This window comes from Saimiri boliviensis, chromosome 10 (genome assembly GCF_048565385.1).
Source record: "Saimiri boliviensis isolate mSaiBol1 chromosome 10, mSaiBol1.pri, whole genome shotgun sequence".
In the NCBI taxonomy this organism is placed as follows: Eukaryota; Metazoa; Chordata; class Mammalia; order Primates; family Cebidae; genus Saimiri; species Saimiri boliviensis.
The window spans coordinates 69,163,484-69,189,767 of record NC_133458.1 but is presented as its reverse complement, the minus strand read 5'-3'; the positions used below and the strand labels follow the sequence as shown (position 1 = coordinate 69,189,767).

Sequence of the window (26,284 nt, the reverse complement as noted above, 5' to 3'; positions counted from 1 at the left end):
TCTTTATGTCTTTCCATCCCTACCTGCCTATCTTTAAACGCTACCCATAGATTTAAATTTTAAAAACTCCTGGAGAAAATTGCATAAGCGATTACAGGTACATGCAAATATTATTTTTGAAATATACTTTTGTTTTGCTATATAGTTCATCTCAGTCTAGCAAAATAAAAATAAGATCTTTCTTTCAACATGTGCAAGTCTATGCACCAATCTCATTATTATCACAGAATATGCTGTGATACATAGTGTGGAAAACATAAAAATGGGAGAGAAAATAATAATCAAAACTGCAAATGTTAAATATTATGCTTTAGTCTCCTAACCCTTCTTTCCTTCACGATGTTATTTGAAAGAATGAGAATACCCTAATTTGAGTAAGTTTATGCTTCACAGAATCTTTTGCTTACAGATCGTACTTTCTTCTTTATATTATTTTAAACATTATCTATGAAAATCTCACAGAGAAACATCTATCACATGCAAAGACTAATGACAGTAGAAAGAAGAACATTTAGAAAATTTACAAATGTGGGTTCTGTTTACACATTGTAAAGGTGAATTATCTACATAGCTTAAGAAAGATTTTGATTCTTATTAATTGGTAATTGTGAACATTGCATTATTAATTTTTGTCTTTACTATTTTTACACTCAAATGCAGAATCCTTCACATGGTCAACATCTCATCTTATTAATATCCATTCATTTGCTTATTTATTCATTTATGGACTCCTTCATTTATAGATTATTTGATTTAAAAAATCAAATATCAGGGTCTTGTTTGTGTTAAGCAATCACTACCTACCACATAACATTTACAAACACAACCCAGACTCATTAATTTAATAGTTTTTCTTACTATCACTATTTTCGCCCTGTTCTTGTTTTGTTTGGTTGGTTTTGTTGATTAAGAACTCAATAAAGATTTTTGAGCTTGACTAAAATGGAATAGATTATCTTTCTTCATATCCCTTTTAGATTCCAGTGTTACTTGATGATGTTGTAAAAAGGCTAAATTCTCATTATAAGATGACAGCTTCTTCCTTATAGTGCTTTGGCACTTTTTTTCCTGACTGTTAGCAAAATCAACTATTCTGTTTTCTAAAAGCACTGTTTCCATTGAAGGATTTTTTTTCATGAAAGTAGGAACTATTTTTTATTTTGGCAGAAAAAAAGTATAATAAAATCTATTAAGACTGAATATATACTTATGAGGTTGTGATGTCATAATCTGGTATTGGCCTTGGTGGAATACAATGTCAAGCCAATAACTCAGACAAATATGTACTTGCAGTTCATGATATGCCTTGAAGCTTCAGTTGTAAATAATAACCCAGTAACCATTGCATTTTGTGTGCAACATATGGCAATGCTGCAGGGGAGAACTCTAAGTGATAAAAATTAAAGGGGAAAAAAAAGGTCATTCACAGTAAATACTTACCATCTGCTCCCAAGCAGGGTGGCAAACAGCATCATGATGTAAATTTAGGTACCGTTCCCACCCAGCCATAAATTGTTAAAGAGAACAGATGATATGTGATTTTACAAGTCATTTAGTAAACAGCCATCCCTGAGGCAAAGGGTTCATTTCTATTGAGAGCTCTCTGCCAAAGGCAAGAAAGTAAACCATAATCCAAAGTCAAAATGGAATTGTCCTTCTGCTTTCATCTTCAGTATCAGAGGTTACTCTAGTTGAATCACTCCAAATATCTCCAATTGGATTGCCCATTCACTTGAATAATGCACTAGCCTGCCCCTCCAAGTAGAGGGATGGTCAGCCTGGAGTGCTAATGTTAAAGGAAACAACATCATAGCAGAGTCAGAAGAAAGTATGCTGTAAGCAATGTGTAGGGTGTGAGATGTAGTTAGACTTCTGTGCATGTGTAATAAAGAGAGAGAGAAAAACGATGCATAGAAGAAAGACTTGAAAATTATCCACTGAAATGCAGATGTTGGTTCTCTGATCAAGAAAATTACAAATGACTTTCTTTTCATCTTTGTGCTTCTCTGAGTTTTAGGATTTTCTGCAAAAAACAAACAAACATGCATTTCTTAAATAAATAGATAAACTATGTTGCTTTTTAAGAAACATCAGAAGCAAGGAACTGAAATGCTTCAAAGTGTTAGGCTCCAAGAGTTGGAAGAGATGCTTGAGGTGGGGGCAAGGAAGTTTGAGGGATTTGAAGCTGATTCTGAAGAGCCAGATATATAAATAAAACAGATAGAAGAGAAAATGTTATGCCAATCATGAAACCCAATAAATGAGGAAGTAACAAAATCAAACATGATTAAGGAAGATTAAGGAAGATAAGCTAAGATAATCAGATTACTTACTTTAAAGGTATTTTTATTTTAAACTAGAATGATCTTATTAAATTAGATAATTGACCTTATTTGCCAGCCTTGGTGCTAAATGACTATGGGCTTCCTCTACAAATTAAACCCACCCTCTGAAATTGAAATCGAAGAATCACTGCTTGTGAGAATACTCCATTATGCTGCAGGGTCCTAAGGCAACTCCAAATGAGGAGTTCCCCAAGAAATTTTGAGTAATGTCAGCAAGCTTTAAAGGAAGTAACACTCATTTTTATGTGTGTTAAATTACTAGACAATTTGTTTTTGTAGCCACATTCTCTATACCCCCAAAACCAGGGGGGATGATGAAGACCTAAATTGAGTGGATGTATTTTTATGACCACATTTTTCTTCTTTATCAAGTCTGCCTTGCTCTATTCTCAGAAAGACTCTCAGACTTTAGTTGTTGTACATAGACTCAGGTCTCTTGCTCTCCTAAACTATGGTAAATTCCTCCTGCTTGTTTCCTCCAATGTGAGCCGTAACCGTGCCCCCTCCTTGGTGAGCTTTCCTTCCCTCTAATGTTCTATCAATGCTGTTAGGGTCCCTGCTGAACCACAGGGCCTGAGATAATACCTATATATAGTATGTGGTCAACGTATCAGATTTCCTCACTATGCCTGGAATCGTACCATGTACAGAGTAAAATCTCAATATTGATTTTGGTTGAGTGAGCAAAAACAAATTTTTGTTCCCATTACACTGCTTACTATTTAGTGCAAGGCAGAATAAAAGAGTTCCATTTTACAGCACCCTGTTCTAAATCTTTTATCACAGTGGTTTCACCTGAGACTGTATCATAGCCTGAAATATAAGAATGGGCTTCTTATACAGTAACAGGAAAGGGAGAGATAGTTCTCCTTATTTTAATCCTGTACCTTCAGTTCCTGATTACTTTAAATTGAAAGTACTAACTTTTATGTTTTCTTCTGAAAGCTGGCTTACCTCATGCAGTATGTTAATAAAGACCCATAAGGTTCCTTCGCATTTCTCTGTATGTTTTTACTCTAGAAAGAAAACATAGATAAGTTTACGTTCTTTACCTAAAGATAATCTATTATTTTGTATATTCATTTGCTGTTACAGCTTATAAAATTTGTCTCCTCAATGGCAGATTAGTCAGAAAATGCTGACATGATAGAGAACCACTCTGGGAATTTGCAAACTTTAGATTGGTTGGCTAATATCCAAAATGCTTTTACTAAGCTGGTGGAAGAGTAATTACAGTTTTTGCCATTACTTTTAATGGCATGGCGTGAATCATGGTGTTTCAAAGGGTTTAGAGACAATCTTGACAATCAGTCCTCTAATCCATCTTTTTATATTAAAAGGTGAAAAAAATGAGACCCAAAAAGTTCAAATGACTTCTAAGGAATGCCTAGCTAATGACTGAAAAAATTAGTTACCCTAATGTGTAGTTACTACATTATATCATTCTACATGTTGAGAGATAAATATTTTATACTTTAAAAACAATTGGGACCTTTAAGATTAGGTCATTACTGAACAACCCAACATATTACAAAATAGCCATATTTTGTAATATGTTTGTAAATTTTTAAAATATGTTTGTAATATGTTTGTAAATGTTTATAATACAGGTTGTAAATTCCCTGAGAATATGAATTATGTCTTACAGTTCTTTCTGTCTCCCATATACTAAATATATTATCTCATACTCCCATATACTAAATATATTATAGCATCTCTCAAATAAATATTTGATTCATTACTTGATTGGATGATTACAAAATTTATATTAATAAATAATGAGACTGATTGTAGAACTAGTACTATAGTTAGACAACAATAAACTGTTATGATATAGAAAATTATACCAATTATAGTTTATTGCTTTTTAGAGAAGTAATATGAATGATTAAGTGCAAATATTTTAAAGTCCCAGCTCTGCTATTTAATAGCTATATGACCATGGGCAAATAAATTGTTTAAATATCTTTTTCCTCAACCTAAAATTAAAATAATAACATCTACCTCACGGTGGTTGCTAAAAACACGAAATGCTTATGCATAAGCACTTAAAGTTCCTTCTCATGGCAAATATCCAATAGATGTTGGTAATGATCAGCTGGAAGAAGAGCATAAGCACACCTAAAATTCAAAGATTTTTAGACTGTAAACCAGGATTTAGACTGAATGATAAAACCTATCTCGGTGAAGAGTATTTTTTAAATTTTCTTTATTCTCTGAAGAAAGCAATGGGAAATGTGTCTTCACCTGCTGGTAACCTGACACTATAGAAATGATACAATGCTACACGAGTACTGCACTGTGGAAAGAAACACCAGGAAATATTCATGATGAAGTCGTTTATTGATGATCAATGCATATTAGTTAATGATAAAGAAGATGTAATTTATTTTCCAAATGGAATCCTAAGCTTAGCTGGGGTGGGGGTGGGAGGATTTTTTAAATTCCTTAACTGTTAAAATGCTGTGAAAATACCGAACACTCCTATGTCTATTTCCATTGTGTTCCATGTGAAACAATGTCTTTTATAAATACTTACATGGCCTACCCTACACTGAGAAGAAAAATAGATAATACCAAAAGTATGGTTGTTAAAGAGAAAATTGTGGTCATAATCAGTTGCAAAAGTATTTTCAAGTACAATGACTATTTTAGAAATATTGAGTTTGCATGTGTAGAAGCTAAAAAAGTTGACCTAATAGACACAGAGAGTGGAATAGTAGTTACTAGAGATGGGGAAGGGTGGAATGATGGAGGGGTAGCCAAAAGTTTGTTAACAGATACAAAAATAGTTAACGGACAGCTAGATACAAGGAATAAGTTCTTGTGTCCTATAGCACTACAGAGTGACTGCAATTATGGCAATTTATGGAATATTTTCAAACAGCAACAACAGTACACTTTGAATATTCCCCACCAAAAGAAATAATAAATGTTTGAGGTGATGAATGTACTAATTAGTCTGACTTAATCATTACACCCTGTATACATTTATGGGCTACAGTGTGATATTTTGATCACATGTTTTGATACATCAAAACATCACACTATACCCCATAATTATGTACAGTTATCATGTGTCAATTAAAAATAACAATAAAACAAAATAAAGCAGCATATAAAAAATAAGCTAGTCACAGAAAAAAGAAAGATTGAGTTTGTCTACAAGATTGCAGATTTATCAGTACATTACTCAAAAGCTTAGCACTATTTCATATTAGTTCAAATCACTATTTCAAATCAAATCGCAAATAATTTTCACTTTCATGGATATCAAGATAAAACATATTAAGGTCCTTATCATTTATTAGGAGTCTATGCAAGGACCTGCTTGTCCAACTCTAAGATGAAGACTTTCAAAAACAGTAAAATATGACTAAGCTCTCCCAAACTCAAAACCTATGTTTTGATTACTTAATGTTACTCATCTACTTCTTTTTTTATATTGGTGCAGATGGACCTTATGGACTTCAAGTGAATTCTGATAAAGGGCTAAAAGTAGGAGAAGTGTTTACTGTTGACCTTGGAGAGGCCATCCTATTTGATTGTTCTGCTGATTCTTATCCCCCCAACACTTACTCCTGGATTCGAAGGACTGACAATACAACATATATTATTAAGCATGGGCCTCGCTTAGAAGTTGCATCCGAGAAAGTAGCCCAGAAGACAACTGACTATGTGTGCTGTGCTTACAACAACATAACCGGCAGGCAAGACGAAACTCGTTTTACAGTTATCATCACTTCTGTAGGTATGTGTGACATACAAGGAACAGATTCTAATAAAACAGAAATGCATGCTGGTCTTGCCCTTCTACTATCTTATACCTATGTGGGAAGGAAAATCATTGTGGGATTATTCATATACTCTAAAAATCTCTGTTTCCAAAGTTAACTAAGCCGTGGTATCTATGACTCAAAGAAAGAAAACTCAAAACGAAATGGGGAAGAAATTCAATTCAATTGCGAAGGGCTATGAAGAAAAAAGGAATTTAGTAAATTACTTCTAAATGTGCACTCTTGCCTTCCGAGTTTTACAAACAGGAATATAAGAGAAACTAGCCTGTTTCAAACTTTCAAACTAGGCACTTTGAAAAGCCCAGTTTTACAAACAGGAATATAAGAGAAGTCCTCATTTAGAGGGTTTATCTCCACCGTTGCATTAGGTCAGATGAGAATAAATCTCCATAAGTTGGGAATCTGGTTTCCTACTTTTATTTGACTCTCCTTCTCACTGTCTTTCATGGGCTCCCCTTCCTCTTTCAACATTTAAACACCTGAAATCTATGGAAGTTCACAACAGGAGTCTCGACATCTTGGAAATTACAAAATTCTGTAAGTCTGTGAAATTTGGCTTTCTCTAGAAATCTCTAGAAATCTGATTTTCAGAAATGTAATCAACCCACAAAAAGTTAAGAATTACTGCCTAAAATATTGATGTCCACCAAATTCTTATCCCACTACACCTTCTCTTCTCTCTCTACAGAATGATTGTAAATCTCCAGATGATTTTCTGTGTGATTTCATTCATTCCCATGGCTTCATGTAACACAGGTATATCCCAAATCTATGTCTTTAAAGCTCTAAAACCATACACCCAGCTGCCTCTAGATGCCTCTGCTTGGAAGTACCAGAAGAAGCATACAGGTCCAATGTATCAAAACTGAACCGTCTTCTTACCCCCAAAATTGCTATTCTGTCTGTGTTGCCTGTTTAAGTGAATGGCCCTACTAACTACCAACGTAAGACAGAAAGCTAAATGTCCTCTCGGGCTCATTCCTCTTGCCTATTGCCTGGTCCCACATTCAGTCACCAAGTTGTATCCATTTTCTTCCTTTCTATTTCTCAGATACATTTTCTTCTCTCCTATTCCTTCTTTTGTTGTTCTTTACTCATTTCTTTGTATTCTTTTCTCTTTCTCTCCCCTTCCCTTTCCCTCCCCACTCCTCCTTCTCCTTTTTCTTTTTCTTCTTCCTCTTCTATGACTTTTTGTACTACTACTAACAAGTCCTTCTCAGACTCTCCTTTGCACACAGAAAAAAACAGTCAAATGCCACTTAGGCAAAATCTGGGAGCAGGTTTGGACAGGACATGGTGGTTAAGGTACCTATGACTGGTGGAAAAACAAATTCATAAAAGCTACTACTCATTAATATCTTTTCCATTGATGCCTTCTCTTTCTTCACCTTTATAGCACTGGTACCTAGAATAAGACCCATAACACAGAGAAACTCAATATGTTTTGTTGAATAAGTGATGCGACAATATAATTTCTTGTAATCCTTAGGCTGAATTTTTCAGTATGTTGCCCCTGGACCATCTGCATCAATATCACCTAAGGAGGTCGCTAAAAATGTAGCTTCATTAAGACACTTCAGAACTATTGGATCAGGATCTTTCAGATAGTGCCTGGGAATCTGAATATTCAGAACACTCAAGTGTGACAACCGTTTATTTAGTATGTTTTATCTCCAGAGCATTTTGAATTTGAATTAAAAAGTGCTTAAAGAGCCACGAAGAATTATAAGACTATCATAAACCTACAGGTTGATGAAGAAATGTAAAGTGAATGGGTTCCTCCTAGGGACTCCTTAAGGTCTTAAGAGGAAAAATCACCTGGGTGTGTTGGAATGTCATGGTGGGGTTTTTTCATATGAAGAAAATGGACTGTTTATTATGATAGCCACTAATCTCATTTGGCTTTTGAGCACTTAACACATTGTTATGCACCTGAGAAACTGAATTTTTAATTTTATTTCATCTTTATTAATTTTAATTTGAATGTAAATAGCCACATATCTGGTGGTTACCATGTCAGACAATGCAGCTCTAGAATTTTTACCTGAATTACTTCATTTGGGCAGTAGATAATAATATATATTTCTTGTAGACCCAAAAACCATATGTGCTTTAGTTTGTTATAAATTAGGCATCCATTCATTCATTTTTTTAGCATGCATTATGGGCCAAATATTGGAGTGAGCACTAAGAATATCATATGAGAAAGATAATTCCTCCTAACAAGAATTCCTTCTCACAATCTAATATGAGTGGCACACACATAAACAGCTGAGGTACATCCTTTGCTTTCTATTTTCTATTTTATTAATTTTTATGGGCCTAACCAGCTTTTTACCGCAGTAGCAAACCAAGACATAATTGTACAGTAAGCTACAGTAAGTACATAAAATAGTTTAGTAGCAATCCAGGTGTCATCTTCAGCTTATTTTTCATTCTCACTGCAAGTGAAAACATGGCTGTAATGTATAGAAGTATACTACAGTAAGGCTTTCCCACTGCCTAAACTTTCTACATTAATATTTAACCAAGTTATTCTCATAATATCAGAAGCCCCCAATATTTGATTAAGATCTTATTACCAAGGTCTAAAGACAGCTACAGTCTTAACGTCAGATAATTGCCTTTTGCAAAATCTAAAAAACCTGTTTGACCTGTACAAAGACCAAGCATTTGTTATTATAGTAAATAAGAAGAGCAGGTGCTTATTTTTCAGAGGGATTCAGAGCTGTCAATATTAGTGACCTGCTTGTGGTTTTTAGAGCGATTTTCCAACCCCCAAATGTCCACAGAGCTTTAACTCAAACAGCAACAAAATGGCAAAGAAAATGACTAGTATTGATGTGTTTTGTTAAACATTTGTTTTTCTAAGTTTCCAAGTCAGTGAACCTCTGCAATACAGATCAGGTATACACCAACCTACAGTTAAAAATGACCATCACCTGCAACTATCAATTGAGCCTACTGACTATTCACTGTGATTAATAAACTCTTGAGATCTGTGAAGAATTTGAAATCATTTAGAAAGTTAAAATTCCTGCTTTTGAGATGTTTCCAGAACCAAATTGGTATTTGATGTAGCCAGTGAAGTTGTAAGAAATAGATTAATCTCTTCTTAATGAGGCAAAACATTTGGCTAAACCTTTTGTTTTAGCAATAACGGAGTCAAAGATGACTCCAAGGTCGCAGATATGGAAGGAAAATGACAAGGTCAGGAAGTAATCAAGTTTTATTGGGGATTTTCAGTGGGGAGAGGAAGGCTGGAGAGAACAATTAGTTCTGTGTTATTTTGCTTTTCTAAGACTGCAGCAAACAGTAACTTCCACCTCTGTTCACTATGATTCACATCTAATCTGAGATATTAATTGACCTTTTTATATCTCCATGGAAATATCCTAAAGAAAACAGAGACAATGGGCAAGTTCACACAGTTAGTAAGTGATTAAATAATATCTGCGTTCAAAGCCCTTTTTTTTCTGAGACGGAGTTTCACTCTTGTTGCTCAGGCTGAAGTACAGTGGCGCAATCTCGGCTCACTACAACCTCTGCCTCCTGGGTTCAAGCAATTTTCTTGCCTCAGATTCCTGAGTAGCTGAGATTACAGGTGCACACTACCACGCCTGGCTAATTTTCTGTATTTTTAGTAGAGATGGGTTTTCACCATGTTGGCTAGGCTGTTCTCTAATTGCTGACCTCAGGTGATCCACCCGCTTCGACCTCTCAAGGAGCTGGGATTACAGGCATGAGCTACAGTGCCTGGCCCAAAGCCCTTGTTTTTAACCACTACACAAACTGTCTCCTTTGATATAACTGGAGAATAGAATATTAGATATAACTGGAGAAAGAATATAACATGTACTTTCTCATCACCTATCTAATTTAATGCTTTGTACATAGAGATACTCTGGTTTGTATATATGTATAATTTCATATTAATATAAAGTTAGGAAATATCTGTAACTGAAAATAATGCCTATGATATATTTCAAGAAAAGAATAGCTATTAAAATAATAAATGAGCATTTGTGTTTTGAAAAACAAGACTTTATTACCTTAATTAAGGACTTCCTTGAATGCAGATGTCCCTATTTTAAAGTTTTAACTGAGCCTAAATTGCTATTGTGACATGCAATAGATAGATAGATAGATAGATAGATAGATAGATAGATAGATAATGTTTATGGAAATGTAATCATCTGATCAGAATTCAAATGTTCACATTTCATGAAGGCATTCAATTGTATAAATAGAATTCCCTAAGGCCATGTGGGCATAGTTTGAGATTTAGCCATAACAGAAATGTTTTCAATTTGTGTATGATAAAGCTTCCATTTTTTACATTTATTTGTGTTCCCCATATTAAAGAAGAGAACAGGAAAAAGACTCAAGGCAGGAAAATGAATTTACTAATTTTTCTATTCTAGAAATGTCTCAAGTCAAGGCCTCTAGGAAATGTATTTCACTTTGGGCCATTGGAAATGACAATTAAGATAGAACTACAAATCTGAAACTCAGACCTGAGACCTAAGGTGATGTTTCCATGAGCATCCAGCATTGAATAACTGTGTGTGTCAGGTGGGCCTATGATGGAGTGTGGAAATAGTACACTCCTCAATATGGCACCTTTGTCTCCAGAGGGACATGATTCAGCTGCCATAACCAGTGAACAGATTGGATAAGAGAGATCTCAAGACTTCATTTTGATCTAGAAATAGATACACAGACTGGAGCATATGGCTGTCCTGCTTTGAGTGCAGTCTCAAACAGCAGGGTTGTGATGCCATGGATACCACACCTCTTGCCCATATTTGCACTTAACATGTTATTCCATTTTATTTGTTTGCCTAAGGAGGAGGCAAATAGTATTTGCACTATGGCTTTGGCACATGAGTCCATCATGTTTAAATAATGGGGAGAATGGCATGCTATGTGCTAAAGAATAGTATAAACTCTCCGAAAGGAAAAAGAAGGAAGCTCCTGCAAGTATCCAGAACTGCAGAAGCGATCTCTATACACTCTCTATGTCAATACAGTCAGAATTTCCTTGCTGTCTTATTTTCAAGTTCAGGTTCTGGAAGTTTATCTTTGTAAAAACACTTGCTTAAGGTTGAGACTACAGCAGTTGTGCCCCTTGATTTGATCCTTGACATATCTGGCACTTTTTATATGTGTGAAAGGGAACAAATTTCAAATGCTGGACCTAGTAAATCTTGTGTGTTCTGAGACAGAAGAGCAGCGTTGAGACCAGACAGCCAGGATGCTCTAGAGAAGAGGCCTAACAGGAAAGATCATTTCTTCCAAGAAAAGGATTGTCCCTATTCCTCATTCTCCATGGGGAAGAATTTTGGCCTTTGCCACAGCCAAGGTTTTGGGCTGACAGACGCTGGTCACTACAGGAAAGCTCTCTGATGTAGGGCAAACTCAGGCCAAGGGAAGAGGCAAAAGGGCAATGAGGAAGGAGCCTAAAGAAATAAGGAAGTAATGGAGAAGGGGAAGAGTGGGATCCTCTGTAGGAGAAAATGTGTGCAAATTAGGTCATTTTAGTAAATACATATCAAAAGGGACAAAGTTAAAAAAGAAGGGGAAGGGAAGAGATGTATCTTATCTAGTCTAACACATCTTATCATTGTATATTAAGCCTACTGCCCAATTGCAGAATCACAGAAGTGTCTGGCAAAGAACCGATGCAGGCCAGAATGAAGCTTCACTATTAGAATGAGAACTGCTTGGAAATAGTAATTATTAGCATATGCTCAAGTTTAAGAGGGGAAAAAACAGCCGAGATTACTCAAGTGATTTTCTGCAGTTTTGCTCATAGTAAAGCACATTGCAAAAAACTTAAATAGAATAAATTAGCATTGAATTCTCTTTTAAGGAGTCTTCAGGGGTTATAGAATTTTGGTCAAGGCAGTCTGGCTATTAAGAAATGGAAGATTTGAAGCACATGAAGTCTGATGTCAGAAAAAGTTAGAGGAAAAGCTTATATGTAAGAGCCTACCTGCTTATTGCAAAAACCAATCTTTGGCCAGAGTAACAGAAAAAAAGTTGAACTTGCAGTCAGAAGAAAACCTGTCTACTGTCAATTATAGGACTTACTGACTATGGCAAATATTTTAGTTTCTCTTGAGACTCTTTCTTTATCTGTACCTGTAAATGGTGTCATGAATTTTCTTTTGTAAATGGAAAACCAAAGTACATTTTATGTATACATATTTAATATATATTTAATTGTGCATTATCTGAAAATTCCCTTAGCTACTTTTGATTTTATTGTTAGATCTAAAGTGAAGAAATAGAGAATTCACTTGCTAAAAGTGGTGCCTAAATCATACGATGTGTATTAAATCTTGACACTCTATTATTTGGTATTTTTTATCAATTTTTTTATTATTATTTCTTATCAATTTTTCTCCTTTTTTTAACTTTTTTATCACTGTCGTTGTCTCAGAGAGCATTCTATTTGCCTTTAGCTTATTGACAACCACAGTGAAGTATGGGTCATTCTAAATTCATATTTTAGAAATGAAATTGACTAAATTTTGTTGGGCTTCCAAAAGTACACCTCTAGCATGGTAGAGAAGCTGGAAAACAATCATGTACAGAACAACAAAATGATCTACAAATGTTGAATCTGAAGAAGAGGATTCTCAGGGAGATGTGAGAGTTTCATCAAACAATTACGATGGCATCATATACAGAAAGGATTTATTTGTTGTTGCTTCAATTAATAGAACTGAGTAGATTTGGGCTTAACTTGGGGGAAGGATTTCTGTTTCTTGAATAATGATTAGGCAAGAGTGGTGGAAAGAGCACAGAACTGTTGTTAGACATTGCTAAATTCAAATTTGAGTCCTGGAGCCTTAGATTTCCCAACTGTAATATGAAACTAATTGTTGCATCATAGAAGCAGTAAGTGGTAAAACTATTAATTTTGATTAGAATTGTTTACGCCCTAAAGTCTAAAAGACAAATAAAAATATATAACAAGGAAATAGAGAAGAAAAGAGAAATAAAATTCTGATTAATCTAAATTAAGACAAGAAATGAGAGAAAAAATAAATAAGAAGGTAGGAAATATAGAAAAAATAGTAAGATTGTAGATCTAAATGGAAATATATTACTAATCATAATAGGTCTTAGTGCACTAAATATTCCAACTAAAAAACAAATGTCAAACTGGATACATACCTTATGTATGAAGATATTGAAAGGTTGAAATTAAATAGAAGTACAAATGAACCATACAAAAAAGAAAGCCAGTATAGTTATGTAGCAGGACGTCTAATAATGTTATTTCATTTCAACATCATTTCCTTATAATATTGATGAGAGAAAAATATCAATTCCCACAGGGGCCACTGTGTGTGTGCAGTTTGCACATTCTCCCCATACTTACATAAGTTTTCTCCAGGTTTTCCAGCTTCCTCCCGCATCCCAAAGATGTACACATTCGGTGAATTGTCCTATCTACATGGTCGCCATCTGAGTTGGTGTGAGTATGTGTGTGATTGTGCCCTGCAATGGGATGGTACCTGGTCCGTGGCTAGTTCTGGCCTTGTGTCCTGGGCTTCCAGGATAGGCTTCTAGCCAGCTACAGGTCTGAACTACAATAAGCAGGTTGGGGAACGAATGAACGAATGAATGCATACAATGATTGTCAAATAAAAATTTATAAAGTCTAGGATAATCATATAAGCGCATGACAATAAATGATGTGGTATGAAAGTGTTCAACAAGACTGGCAGATTTGTGATGTTAGTTTTTGAACTGCATGATGCTAGAGGTGCTTTTTACAATTTTCACTTTGCAAACATTTATTCCTTGATTTCACTCATTACCACTACCACTGCCATCATTCACGGATTCACCAAAAATGGGGTAAATAACAATCTTGTTTTTATTAGTCTTTATTAAATGTATGTAGAGCTCACATTTATTTGATATTAGCATTTCATATTAGAAGTGTTTGAGATCTTTATGTAGAACTCTGATAATTTTCTGGCCAAAAATATGTTGTAGAGATGCAGCTCTTGTTTGTATCAATTAGCCAGCAGTAAAATTGGTTTCATTATATGTTGTTTTGCTCGAAGTCACAGTTTCCAAGAATCATTCAATGATGTTAAGTGAGGACTTACTGTACTGGTATAAGATAACTTATATAAAAATTAGATAATTTCTTTAAGACAGGAAGCATTAGGAAGTACACCTAATAAATAGCAAAAATTGGCAGAAAAATTCACAAAGTGGGAGACTTTAACATATTTATTTCAGTAGCTAATAAAACAGACAAAAACTCAGTAGAAATAGAGAAAACCCAGTAGTTGAAATAGCATAAATACTGCATGCAGCCACTGCACGATACACCCTTTCATATGACTACTTTTATAGTCATTAAAAAAATCAACAAACTTCAAAGGATTGCCCTATACCATGAATGAAATTAAACTAAAAATCAATAACAGAAACAACACTAGAAAACTCCCAAACTTAAGAAAATTAAGCAACAGACTTTTAAATAACCCATAGGTCAAATAACAAATTGCAGTGAAAATTAGGAAATGTTTTGGACTTAATGATAATGAAATTACTATGTTTTAAAACTCAGAAAAGTGTTGCTCTATAATTACATTGCCTACACTTGAGAAAATGAGGGGAAAAAATAATGGAAATTAAACTTAAAAGTGCATCGTGTGTGTTAATAGGTTGTGTTAAAATAACGTATATGTGTGTGAGTGTGCAATATTTTGGAGACTGAGTTGCTAGCATGCCACGCGTATAGTGTCCTATTTACATAACTCAATGTAAACCTCTCTGGCTCCCCCAAGTCATCAGAGCAAGAAGAGAACTTAAAGGCAAGTCACTCTTGCCTCCTCCTTATATTAATGAGAAAATAAAAGCCCTGAGAGTCAAGGGGCTCACCTAAAGTTACACAGCTCTTTAGAGAGAACAATCCCACAAGAGCATAATATCTGAGAAAAGGCTAAGATCTCACAAAGAGACTACCCAAGTGCTAAGTGATTCCAAACTAAAAGGTCAACCTTCTAACAGTGGAAGAACATAAATTATTCTACAACTTATTATGAGACAAAAATAATCTAGTAAGCTTTGTGATGTTCTAGTCTATATATAGGATCAATAAATTGTGATTCTAATTCATTTTAAGCTGCCTTGCAAAAATTTCTTCTAGCCAAGGTTTGTAAGAGTTTAATTTAAAATCTGTTAACAGACAGTAAGTCAGACACAGCTATTATAATCCCATAGAACATTTTAAGAATGCAATTCTCTGAATGCATATCAGAAATTTATAAACTTCTCATCACAAATGGTGAAGATTTTTGATAATTAAAAACAACTTTGATTAACTCTTTAGGACTTAAGGGGAATATGTGAATGGTGTTGTATGGGGAAATTAGAAGAGATAACCTGATTTCCATGATGTGTTTACTAGATTTTTGGCAACTATAATCTACACTACATTATTAAAAGACTCCTGTAAGATTAAGAAATGAAAGTATTCTGGGTGGAAAAGCCAAGAGAGTTAATGTAGGCTCATACTGAGAGAAAGAAAAGATTAAGTGTTTTCCCCATTGGAAACCTCAGCAGAGACTTTATGGTGAAAGATGACAAAGCACGGGCTGGATATTTATTGCAGAGCCGTGTAACCACCATTGTCTTCACCACATCCAGATTTTCCAGGCTATTCACCACTGCTGAGAGGAAGTGGCATCACATGACTTTCAATCCCACATTAATCTAGACAGACAGGCAACTGCCATGATTTATTTCCACATCCATATCTGATTTACATGGTAATATGGAAGACATCTGCTACTCTCATTTGTTGGAGGTTAAAACTATTCCTATTATATCGATTAACTATATGACTAAACATATTATAGCCTGAAGCTGGTGTTAACATAGCCACAGTTAATAAGTTGTGTTAAAATTCTATTAAAGGGAGGCATCATTATGTGTTGAGTCTTGGGTAACATCTGGACTCTACCACTTATAACCCGAGTGACCTTGGGCAAAATTCAGCTTCTTCATCTATTGGAAGGGATGATAAAATAATCTCTCCTTTATAGAATTGTTGTAAAGATTCAGTGAGTTAATATGTATCATGCACCCGTAGAACAGAGCCTGACATATTGTAAGCTCTCAGCAGATGTTATTAGCACAGTATTTTATATAGTGATATTAATAAAGGGAATGGCTTACAAAACAAAGTGAATTCTAGTCAAAAGGTGGGACTTTAATTATTTTTTTTGAAAAATCACACATACATCCTATTTTAAGAATTGATGTTTCTTTTTTATTTTTAATTTTTTTCATAATTTATGGTAAGAGACATTTCTTTATTGGCCAAAAATTAATAAAGTGTGTTTGAAATGAACACCTCCCCTCTCACACCTTTAATCACTTACCATCTCCCTAGAATATTCTCATACTTAAATTATGCTAGAAAAGCAAAATCGAAGAAAAATGAGAGAGCAACTTAGCATTTAGGGATGTAGAGACAATGAGATGAAACATGTAAGTTAAGGTGGCAAATATAACTGAGAAGTATGACATGAGATATTTGCTACACCTAGTATAACATAATCAGTTCTAACCTGGGCAGTACGCCACATTTCCAATCACAGATATCCCTAGGGAGTTTAGTGTGTGTTTTAAAATAAGTGCATTCCTTCCATTGGTCCCTCTCTCTCTATGTGTCTCTCTCTAATAATACATGTTTATATGTTTTTTCAATAGCATCTCCTTTAAAATAAGGCATTTAAAAAGTCAAGTTATATACTGTAGTAATTTGTTACTAAAAATATATTTATCTTTTTATTTAGGACTGGAGAAGCTTGCACAAAAAGGAAAATCATTGTCACCTTTAGCAAGCATAACTGGAATATCACTATTTTTGATTGTATCCATGTGTCTTATCTTCCTATGGAAAAAATATCAGCCCTACAAAGGTAGGTTAAAATTTCAAAAAAAAAAATTTTTTTTTGAAGCTGTACATATGTGTACTAAGAAATACCTTACCATTTTTCTTCTTTCTTGATTTTAGTTATAAAACAGAAACTAGAAGGCAGGTAATGCATCTGTTTCTATGAAAACAGTTTTTTTCCTTACATACTTTTTCCTCAATTATTATCCCTGATAAAAATACCTATTTTGTCTTTTCAGACCAGAAACAGAATACAGGAAAGCTCAAACATTTTCAGGTAATGGCCAGGCCGGAAAGGGCTATTATCAGTTTTAATGCATATTAATTAATATTGTTAATACTATATATTATTAATGTAATAGAATTAATATAAGCTAAAATTAATATAACATTAGCAGTCCGTTACCTTTGGGTTCATGCCTTCACTTTACAAAATATTATCCTTTGCACTGGTTTTATGTAAGTCACACAAGTCTGTAATATCAGCCTGGAAGGCACTCTTAACTCCATTTTACAGGCAAGAGGACTAATGATCAAGGAGATGAAGTCACTTGCCCACAGTCAGTAAGATCAATCAAGTTAGTTCTGCTAATCCATTGATCCTATTATTATTATTATTTTGAAAATTCCAAAGGGTTCTATTACTTTGTTAATTCCTAAGGTAGGTTTTATGCTGGCAGCTCCGTCCCAAAGAGAAGAGGAAAGGAAGGTCTGGCAGAGGCCAGGGTAGCTTCTTTGTCCACATTGTAACCCTCATTATGATCAATATTGACTGTACTGAGTTAACAATAGACTTTTTGCTCAGACCACAGAGTCACAGGGAGCCAAGTTTCAGTTTTATATGTGCCACTTTCCCCTCATATCACCTTAGAAAAATTATTTTTCTTGACCACAACTTCCTCTTCTCTATAATATAGATAAAAACTTCCCACTAAAGGTTGCTATGAGAATTAAATAAAATGATATAGGTGGAGTGCTTGATATGAAGCCTGAATGTTTAATAAATGTGGGCCTTCTTCCTCTTTTCTAGCCCTTCCTGACTTATAAATGACAGAACATCAGAGCTGGCAAGGGCCCCAGAGACCATCTAGTTCCTTCTAATCACCTCCACCCCCATCATTCTATAGATGATAGTTTATGTGGATTGATATTATAATGTATTGTACTTTTTCTGTATGGGAAGCTATAGTTAGTTATTTATTCTTTTTAGTTCTGGTGGTTTCTGTTAGATCTAACAGGGTGCAGTTGATATTATGGGTGGATCAAGAGTGGCTGTGACCTTCAGGCTGAATGAAGCCCTGGTGACCGTGAGTGTCTGGTAACTGAGAGTTACAAAGGCCACGCTTGCCCACATGTGTGTATTTAAAGATATAACAGGCTATTCTCATGTCTGACTTTAAGAATAACTGTGCCAATTCAATTTCAATTCTCAGCTTCAGAAAGAGTGATTGCCAACACTGCTTAATGGCAATGTGACCACAGGGATTAGGAAATGTTAAATTCATTTTGTACCTATATACCATTTAAAGCAGGCAATAAAGATAAGTTTTACAAAGGTTTTTAAAAACAACAACAACAAATGAAGGCATTTGATTTTTAAGTAGTATTTGTTTTACATTTCAGGCCATGAAGATGCTCTGGATGACTTCGGAGTATATGAATTTGTTGCTTTTCCAGACGCTTCTGGTGTTTCCAGGGTTGGTTTTCCTAGTGGCCGATTCTGCTTCACCAGAGGTGTAAGCAGCATTTGTTTAAGCACTGGGCAGTGTGGTCAAGTGGCTACATTATTCATTACTGCATTAAGCAGTGTTGACTTACTCCATAATGTATGGCATTGCCAGATCTGGGGAGCTAAAGCATCTTTCTTTGCCTTTATAAGTAAAGCTAACACAAATAAGGAAGTTATGCTAATTCATAAATAGTCTTTACCTGGTAATCTCAGTAAAGAGAGAACTAACTAGGTTGAAAGTCAGGAGAACTGAATAAATAGGCTAGGTGTTGGTGGCTCACATCTGTAATCCTAGGGAGAGGCTAAGATGGAAGGATTGCTTGAGCACAGGAGTTTGAGATTAGCCTGAGCAGAGACCCCAGCCCAACAAATATTTAAAAATTAGCCAAGCATGGTCGTGTATGCCTCTGGTCCCAGCTTTTTGGGAGACTGAGGCAGGAGGATCACCTGAGTGCAGGAGTTCAAAGCTGCAGTGAGCCGTGATCACACTACCACACACCAGCCTGGGCAATAGAGCAAGATCCTGTCTCAAATAAATTAATGAATTAATTAAAGAAAACTGAATAAATAGAGGATCAGGAGACCCTGATTTAAGTCATTCTGCATCACTTGGGTGACTGCAATCCATCATTTTACTGAACTCTCTGTGTTCCTCAGTTTCCCCTTTATTGCCCCCCATATCTTTTGACAACATTGCAAAGACAATCGATCACACCCTTGAAGATACTTCATGCTCTTCAGAAGGAAGTTGCCATATAGACCCAAAATATGCAAGTATACATCTTTATTATTGCCTTGAAGGTACATGAGATGTCAAGGGAGCTTTCATACAGTTGAAGTCATTTCAGTCCGGAAAACAAACAAACAAACATCTTTTAAAGCAATCAGTTTTGTTTAACAGACATGCAGAATGTTTCTCTGAGCTAATCAGCTTATTAACCCTTTTATAGATTTGTATAGAACCAAGTTTTCCTCTGCTTCCTTATTCCGCAATAACAGTCCATTTAAGGAAGGGCACCATAAAACAGATTACTTGCTTCCAGGCATTCTCATTTCCATTTGTTAAAAGGACTATTTGTCATTAGAGAATGGTGACTTCTTTTGTTCAGAGGATTCTATCAATGTATAAGGTTCATCCAGTAAGTTTCCTGGCCACAGACTTTATTTGAGAAACGTCATGTGAGTAATGGAGAGGGAATGATTGGATTTCATCCTCCCTAAGGGTGAGTCAGTAACAGTCACAGATGAAGAGGGGAATTGCCCTGCAAAGACTTTGCAATACCCTATTCAGTCTCAGGCAGGATTAGCTCACCCTTCATTTCCACAACCAAAAGACAACAAATATTTGATGGATCAGTTATTTCAAACAACTTCTCACGATGGCAAAAAGCACACTTCTAAGGTGTGGCTTCAAATTGGAGAGGAGGAAACTGAAGAGCTAAGTCTTATAACTGAACTTTTGAATAAGTAGTTTTAGTTTCTTTATTTAAAACAATGCACACTTTTTATTCCTAGGAATTCAATGGAAAGGAGTGAGGTTTATGTAAGAAATTTTAAATCTTACCATGTGATTAATCACTACTCAGTTTTGGAGTTTTACCGGAAGGACCTCAGTTGGCTCAAAATACTATAGTCCTGAAGAACTGGAAGCAGAGAAATAGGGGTATTAATTATATAACAGAAGCCCTGCTTATTTCTGTTGGAAACAGAATAACTTGATTTGGAGCCACGCCCATCTTCAAAGCTGAAAGCTCCTAAGGAAATCTGCTGAGGTTCTTAATTGGTCATGGCAGGTGCTTTGGGGCAGAAGTGAGAAATCAAGACCAACAACCAAAGGGGAAGGATTAGGGACAAGAGGAGGAGGATCTGCATGAGAAGCCAGAATGGCAGATATGTGGGAAGATAGAACCAAATGCGATGGCCCTTAAAAGAAAAGGAAAGGTGATCATAAAACCAAGACCTCAAAACTAAAGTTAAGAAGGGAAATAAATTAAACTATTAACTTTTTGAGTTTTCAACAATAAAAATAAGCTAGGTGCCATGGCGTGCACCTGTAGTCCCAGCTGTTCAGGAAGCTGAGATGGGAGAATCACTTGAATCCAGGAGTTCAAGACCAACCTGAGTGACATGGCAAGACCCTGTCACAAAAAAAGATAAGCAAAATAATCTCTTGGCATATTGTGTGGTATGTGCACAATTGGATTACTTTTCTCTCTACCCTTTGCACATTTCATTGTACATTTAGCACCTCTTTCAGGAGTTAGACAGAAAGCAATTGCATTAAGTGAGCAAGTTAATTATTTAACAGCTCTATATTAGGTTAGGTGAGTACGTTGGTGATCATCGATAGATTGCTTTTACCTTAGCTCCTGAATATCTTCATACCAAAAAATATCAAGAGCTGATCTCAAGGATCTGTTCTAAACCAAAATTTCCTTGACACAAAAATGTCAGGGCAAATCACATCTCCTAAGGCTTCATATGAGAGCTTTAGCAAGTGGAATGGAAATTAGTGATTTCTAGAAAAACAAAAAGTTAAGATGTTCCAAGCAGGTCAAATTAGCCTGAGACAGTGAACTCTTCAGAGTTATCAAGAGCAAAGAGCCCTCGAGATGGAGCTGTATAAATATAAAGGACTGAAAGTAGACAGAAGTAGGATTAAAATAGGAAGCACTTGGGATGGGGAGGAAAACTAGACTTTGGCTAAATAATTGGGAAGGAGTGTTTACAGGAAGAAGGAGGTTATGAAGCATAAGGAATGGGAATTAATAAAACACAAATACCAGTTTCAATAAAAATACCTGTTGATTTTTACCAGCCATAAATACACTATTCTTTCCACATTCATCCAAGCATTTAGTTTTTTCAGTCCATTACTACATTTAAGCCAAAGCATTTTCCTTTGAGGGTTCCATATTCCTTGGTCCTGTCTTTACTTATTTGCAATATGATGTGTGATTTGGGCTGTATATTGTTCTTTCTCTTAAGCCGCCCTTGCGCACATAATTGGCAAATAGTGTCAAAAAGATAATTGAGGTATAGAAAAGATGATAATATATGCTGTCTGATTCTAAGGTGTCCTGATATCTTCTTTTGCTATTTTTTTCTTTCTATGATATTTCCTTTACAGTACTTCCAGCTTTCTTCTTAAATGAAGAAAAAAAGTCATAGCTTTGTCAAGCTATCCTTCTTCTGACCTTATAGCTATGCTGCTGCACAAACTGCTATAGGGTAAGTGCAGAAAAGTGTAGCAAGGAAGAAGTCAACCTTCTAGAGAAGAAAAATAGTTCAAATTCTCTAATCATCACTACTGCCAGTTGTTTTCAACTATGCAGCATAGTGGAAAAACTATTTACTAGTCTTGAGCTAATTTTTTTTAATGTGTCACATTTTCTAGATGCCAAGTAGGTCTGTTCCAGCCTCTGATGGTGTATCAGGGCAAGATTTGCACAGCACAATTTATGAAGTTATTCAGCACATCCCTGCCCAGCAGCAAGACCATCCAGAGTAAGTATAACTCTTCGTTTAATGGTGCTATGGAGAGGCGAAACATTTAGGCGCTGCTTTCCCCAGAATTGATTGAAAGGCACAGAAGAAAAATACAAAACAAGATATAATGCTTGTGTGCATTTGAACATACTTCCCCACCTGAAAATAATTTTGAGAAACAAAACAGGGAAACACACAAATATCTTCTAGGGCCATGCACTTGGGCTAGTGGACTAGATTCAGAACTCTAGAATCAACTATCTCTTGTGTACATTTCTTTCTCACAGTATTTCCCCAAGGAATCCACATCTGAGTATGAAAGGAATGTTCAGGCCAATTTTGTAGCCATTTTAATGATTACTTGATGATTTTCCAGTAGCTATGGTAGTTTTAAAGCCATGATGATCTGTCACTAGAAATAGGACCAATAAAATATAAGCCTACAAAAGGTCCACAGCACAGTCAGTATCCAATGCCCAGCCTCTTATTCAAAGTAGCCTATTCCCAAGTGAGTGGAACCCCAGTGAGGACTGGCCTCTTAGCCAGAGAGGACAAAACCTGTGCTAAGGACAAAGCTGAGAACCTATTTATCCAGTTAAGCTCAAGGCTGCCACTAAGAAGTCTCCCTCTCCTTCCTGCCATGGAGAAACCAAGCCTGCAATCTTGAAATAATAAAATGAACTTTTTTGTGTGTGTGTGGGCTGTAGCTGCCTGAAGGCATAACTGCCACAGATCATCTTCCATTATTTCTTTGTCATTTATTGACTTTGAAAAGAACATCAATAACCACTTACAGAAACTTCCCCTCTGGCAAAAGAAATAGTTCCAGCAAAGCAATTCATGCACACTTCTGGGTAAATATCAAAAATAACAGCAAGGAGTACAAATGCATGGGAAATCATCTTACGGGGAAGAAACCTAGTCCTGGGGGTGGGTGGGGACTGTGTGTCATTTAAGGACAAAATAAGTGGCAAGATAACTTCAGAGAACCTCATCAGATAAAATTTACCTAGAGTCACATAAATTAGGAACAGACTCTGATGGAGGTAGGAACTTATAGTTTGGAAAAAAAAAAAGTAAAGCATTGTATTATCAATCTAGTAGAACACAAGAATAGGATATTATTACATAATATTTTAAGAATAAAAGCACTCTAAAATGATACCTAGTTCTCTTTACTGTCTATAATAGAAAAGTAGGGGAAATTTGTTTGTTGTTAAATATAAGGCATTGAAAGAATTTTGAGATTAAGTCTGCTTTCTAAGATTTAATCTAATTAAAATTTGTATCCTGTTTAAATTCATTTCTCTATCCTTTCTTCTATCAATTTTTTTGCCTTAGAATGCAAACAAATCAAATGACAACTTGGAGTTTATCTTTTAAGGTTCTCAAGAATGAAATAAATTTTAAGTCAAAATTGTGAATATGACAGCTACAATTTCAGAACACAAAATAAAGTGATTAGGTTGTTTTTCATGTCAAAAAATCGATTTTCCAAAAACACCCTTTGAAACTAGATGACTTTCAGCACTAGCAAAATCTTTTGACTTTCTTAAAGATATAAAAGTTTATTTCATAAATAAGATTTGAGAATTGAAAACATAGCAGAAATGCTCTTTATCAAGCATATGAAAAAAAGTATTCAAAATTAATGCTGTTAGCACATGCTCCTCCAAAAGGCAGTCACCCTCAAGACCCTGGCTCATGCTACCAGCACAATCTGAGTAACATCTCCAACTCCCACAGCCTCTCTCTTCTCAACTTCTTCTTTCCCATTTTCTCAGTCTTTTTTTGTGTTTGTTAGTTTCTCTATGTACGTCTTTGTCTTCCAGTGGCTCTCTCTTCCTTTACCTTCATTCTTTGAATCCCTCCTTTATCAAGTCTAACATTCTCTTTTCTTCTCTTTCTCTATAATTGTCTCCCTTAGCCATAATATTCTTCCTAAAATTTTCCTCCTCTGTCTTCCACCTTTATCTAAATGGGGAGTCAATATTTTTTAAAGCATTATTTTATTTGAATTCAGATTTATGTTACCTATTCTAAATTGTTTAAATAAGTGAAATGCTTCCTGTTTCTTTATCAGAAACTATTTTGTACTGATTTTACTTATAATTAATTCACAAACATTTCCAGGACATTTACTATGCGGTAGGGCAAGAGAATAAATAAGACTCGATCTTTTCAAGATTTCATAGTTCAGTGGGCTGCTGTTTACTTTTTTTAACTAAAGATTAGTGATTCTTAGTAAAATAAATATTTCTCAGTAGAATAAATGCCACCTATAGATGCAGAGAGCATTTTTCTTTCCTGATTGCCTATGGTTTTATTCTCCTCTAGGTCCAATTAAATTCAAAGATCAACTTCATGAATAATGCATTATTATAGGTGGTTGGTGACTCTCTCCCATCTCTATTTCCCAACATGAATGTGCCAGCTCTGTGGAAAGAATTCTAATTTCACTGCTCTCTTTTATTTGGCAGTTACTTCTGAGTAGGAAAGATAGCCAAACAATTTTATTCTTTGGCTCTTAGACTGTTCTAACAGTGTTATTTTCTTTACTTCATATGTCGGTTACCTAATTGGGCTGCTGTTTAACCAATTGGTAAATTGGTCTGTGTTCATATTCTAGTACTCAGACCAATTATTTATTTATTTAACTTATGGCTGGACATATTTCAGTGTTGTCTATTGACCTCGTTAAATTCTCTTGCTAGGGTTTATATTGAACACAAGACTTAATGTTAGTGTATTGAAAACAGGACATTCAAATTAAGTAAACCTTTAGTTTCAAAAGGAAATTATCTATAAAGTTTAATAATTGCTTACTCTCACATTTATTTGTTGATAAATGTAATTTTCTTAAGCTAGCTCAAGACATTCACCTAATTTGTAGCCCTGGAAAGGAATAAAGTAACTTACGGTTTGTTTACCTGCAGACCTGAAAAATCTGTAGAACTGTTTACATAGCTCGTTGTCTCTTTACTAGGTGAACTTTCATGGGCTAACCAGTACATTGGAGTGAAATTCTGAAGAAACATTTTAAGGAAAAAACAGTGGGAAAGTATTTATCCAGAATCAGTGAAGAAACCAAGACCAACCCTCTTACTCAATATTTCTTTACATGCAGAATAGAGGCACTTATGCAAATTGAACTGCAGGTTTTTCAGCATATTCACAATGTCTTGTATAGCAAAAAAACATGTTGGGAAAATATTCCTCAGCAGACAGTCTTTCTCGTGCTGATGGAATTAAGACAGTTACTGGGGTTTCCTCATTCCTTTTATATGAAATATCTCTACAAAGCTCGATTAGTTTACTTTATACTTTCACTGTCATCAACACAGAGACTAACCTGTCTCCTACAAATGTGGAAATTTTACATTGGTAAATTTTTCAGCAGACTTTGTTTTGTTACATTTTCATTAGTGTTAAGAACACTAAATTTATGTTTGAATTTTATGTCCAAATTTCTATCTTGTTATATGTACTACAAAATAATAAGGATGGTTGTCACAAAAACAAAACTATGCCTTCTCTTTTTTTTCCAGTCACCAGTGGTATTTTTGAGAAGACTTGTAAACACTTAAGGAAATGACTATTACAGTCTTATTTTTATTTTTGTTCAAGGAAAGATGGATTCAAATAAATTATTCTGTTTTTGCTTTCTGTGCTTAATTATTTGTCTCATAGAGTAAAAATATCCCATAAAAATCAGATTGTAGACTTTGGTTTTTTCATACTTATTTCCCAATGTGCAATAAAATCTAGATTATAGGGAATTATTAAAATAAAGATCTTCTCTCTTATAGTCTACTATTTTAAATAGAAGAAAAGAAATCTTAAAAATAGAATTTCTTTTTTAAAAGTTTCAAGCAAACCACTGTAGGTACATTGCCCCTCCTGTATTTTCACAGAAGCACCTGGTGAAAAGAAAATTAAGTCTTTATATTTTCCTGTTGGAAAAGTTCATCAGTTCTACCAA

At 35.0% G+C, this 26,284-nt stretch overlaps 1 protein-coding gene across 6 annotated transcripts in view; it reads left to right on the top strand.

The window, feature by feature from the left end:
* The window catches only part of HEPACAM2 (HEPACAM family member 2), a 42,178-nt gene extending 16,160 nt beyond the window's left edge, over positions 1-26,018 (top strand). For 2 of the 6 annotated variants that reach the window (XR_012512120.1, XR_012512119.1), the window contains exons 4-9: positions 5,800-6,096; positions 16,984-17,109; positions 17,205-17,229; positions 17,324-17,361; positions 18,708-22,044; positions 22,211-22,297. Coding sequence is in view for 4 of the 6 variants with exons in the window: in XM_074379441.1 (XP_074235542.1) it covers positions 5,800-6,096; positions 16,984-17,109; positions 17,205-17,229; positions 17,324-17,361; positions 18,708-18,820; positions 22,211-22,320; positions 25,289-25,292 (713 nt within the window). In the remaining 2 variants the exon portion in view is untranslated. Of the gene's footprint in view, positions 1-5,799; positions 6,097-16,983; positions 17,110-17,204; positions 17,230-17,323; positions 17,362-18,707; positions 22,045-22,210; positions 22,325-25,288 lie in introns of those variants that run through there. The other 4 variants (XM_003921208.3, XM_074379441.1, XM_010345368.3 and 1 more) reach the window with 4 other exon arrangements.
* The last annotated feature ends 266 nt before the right edge of the window (positions 26,019-26,284 follow it).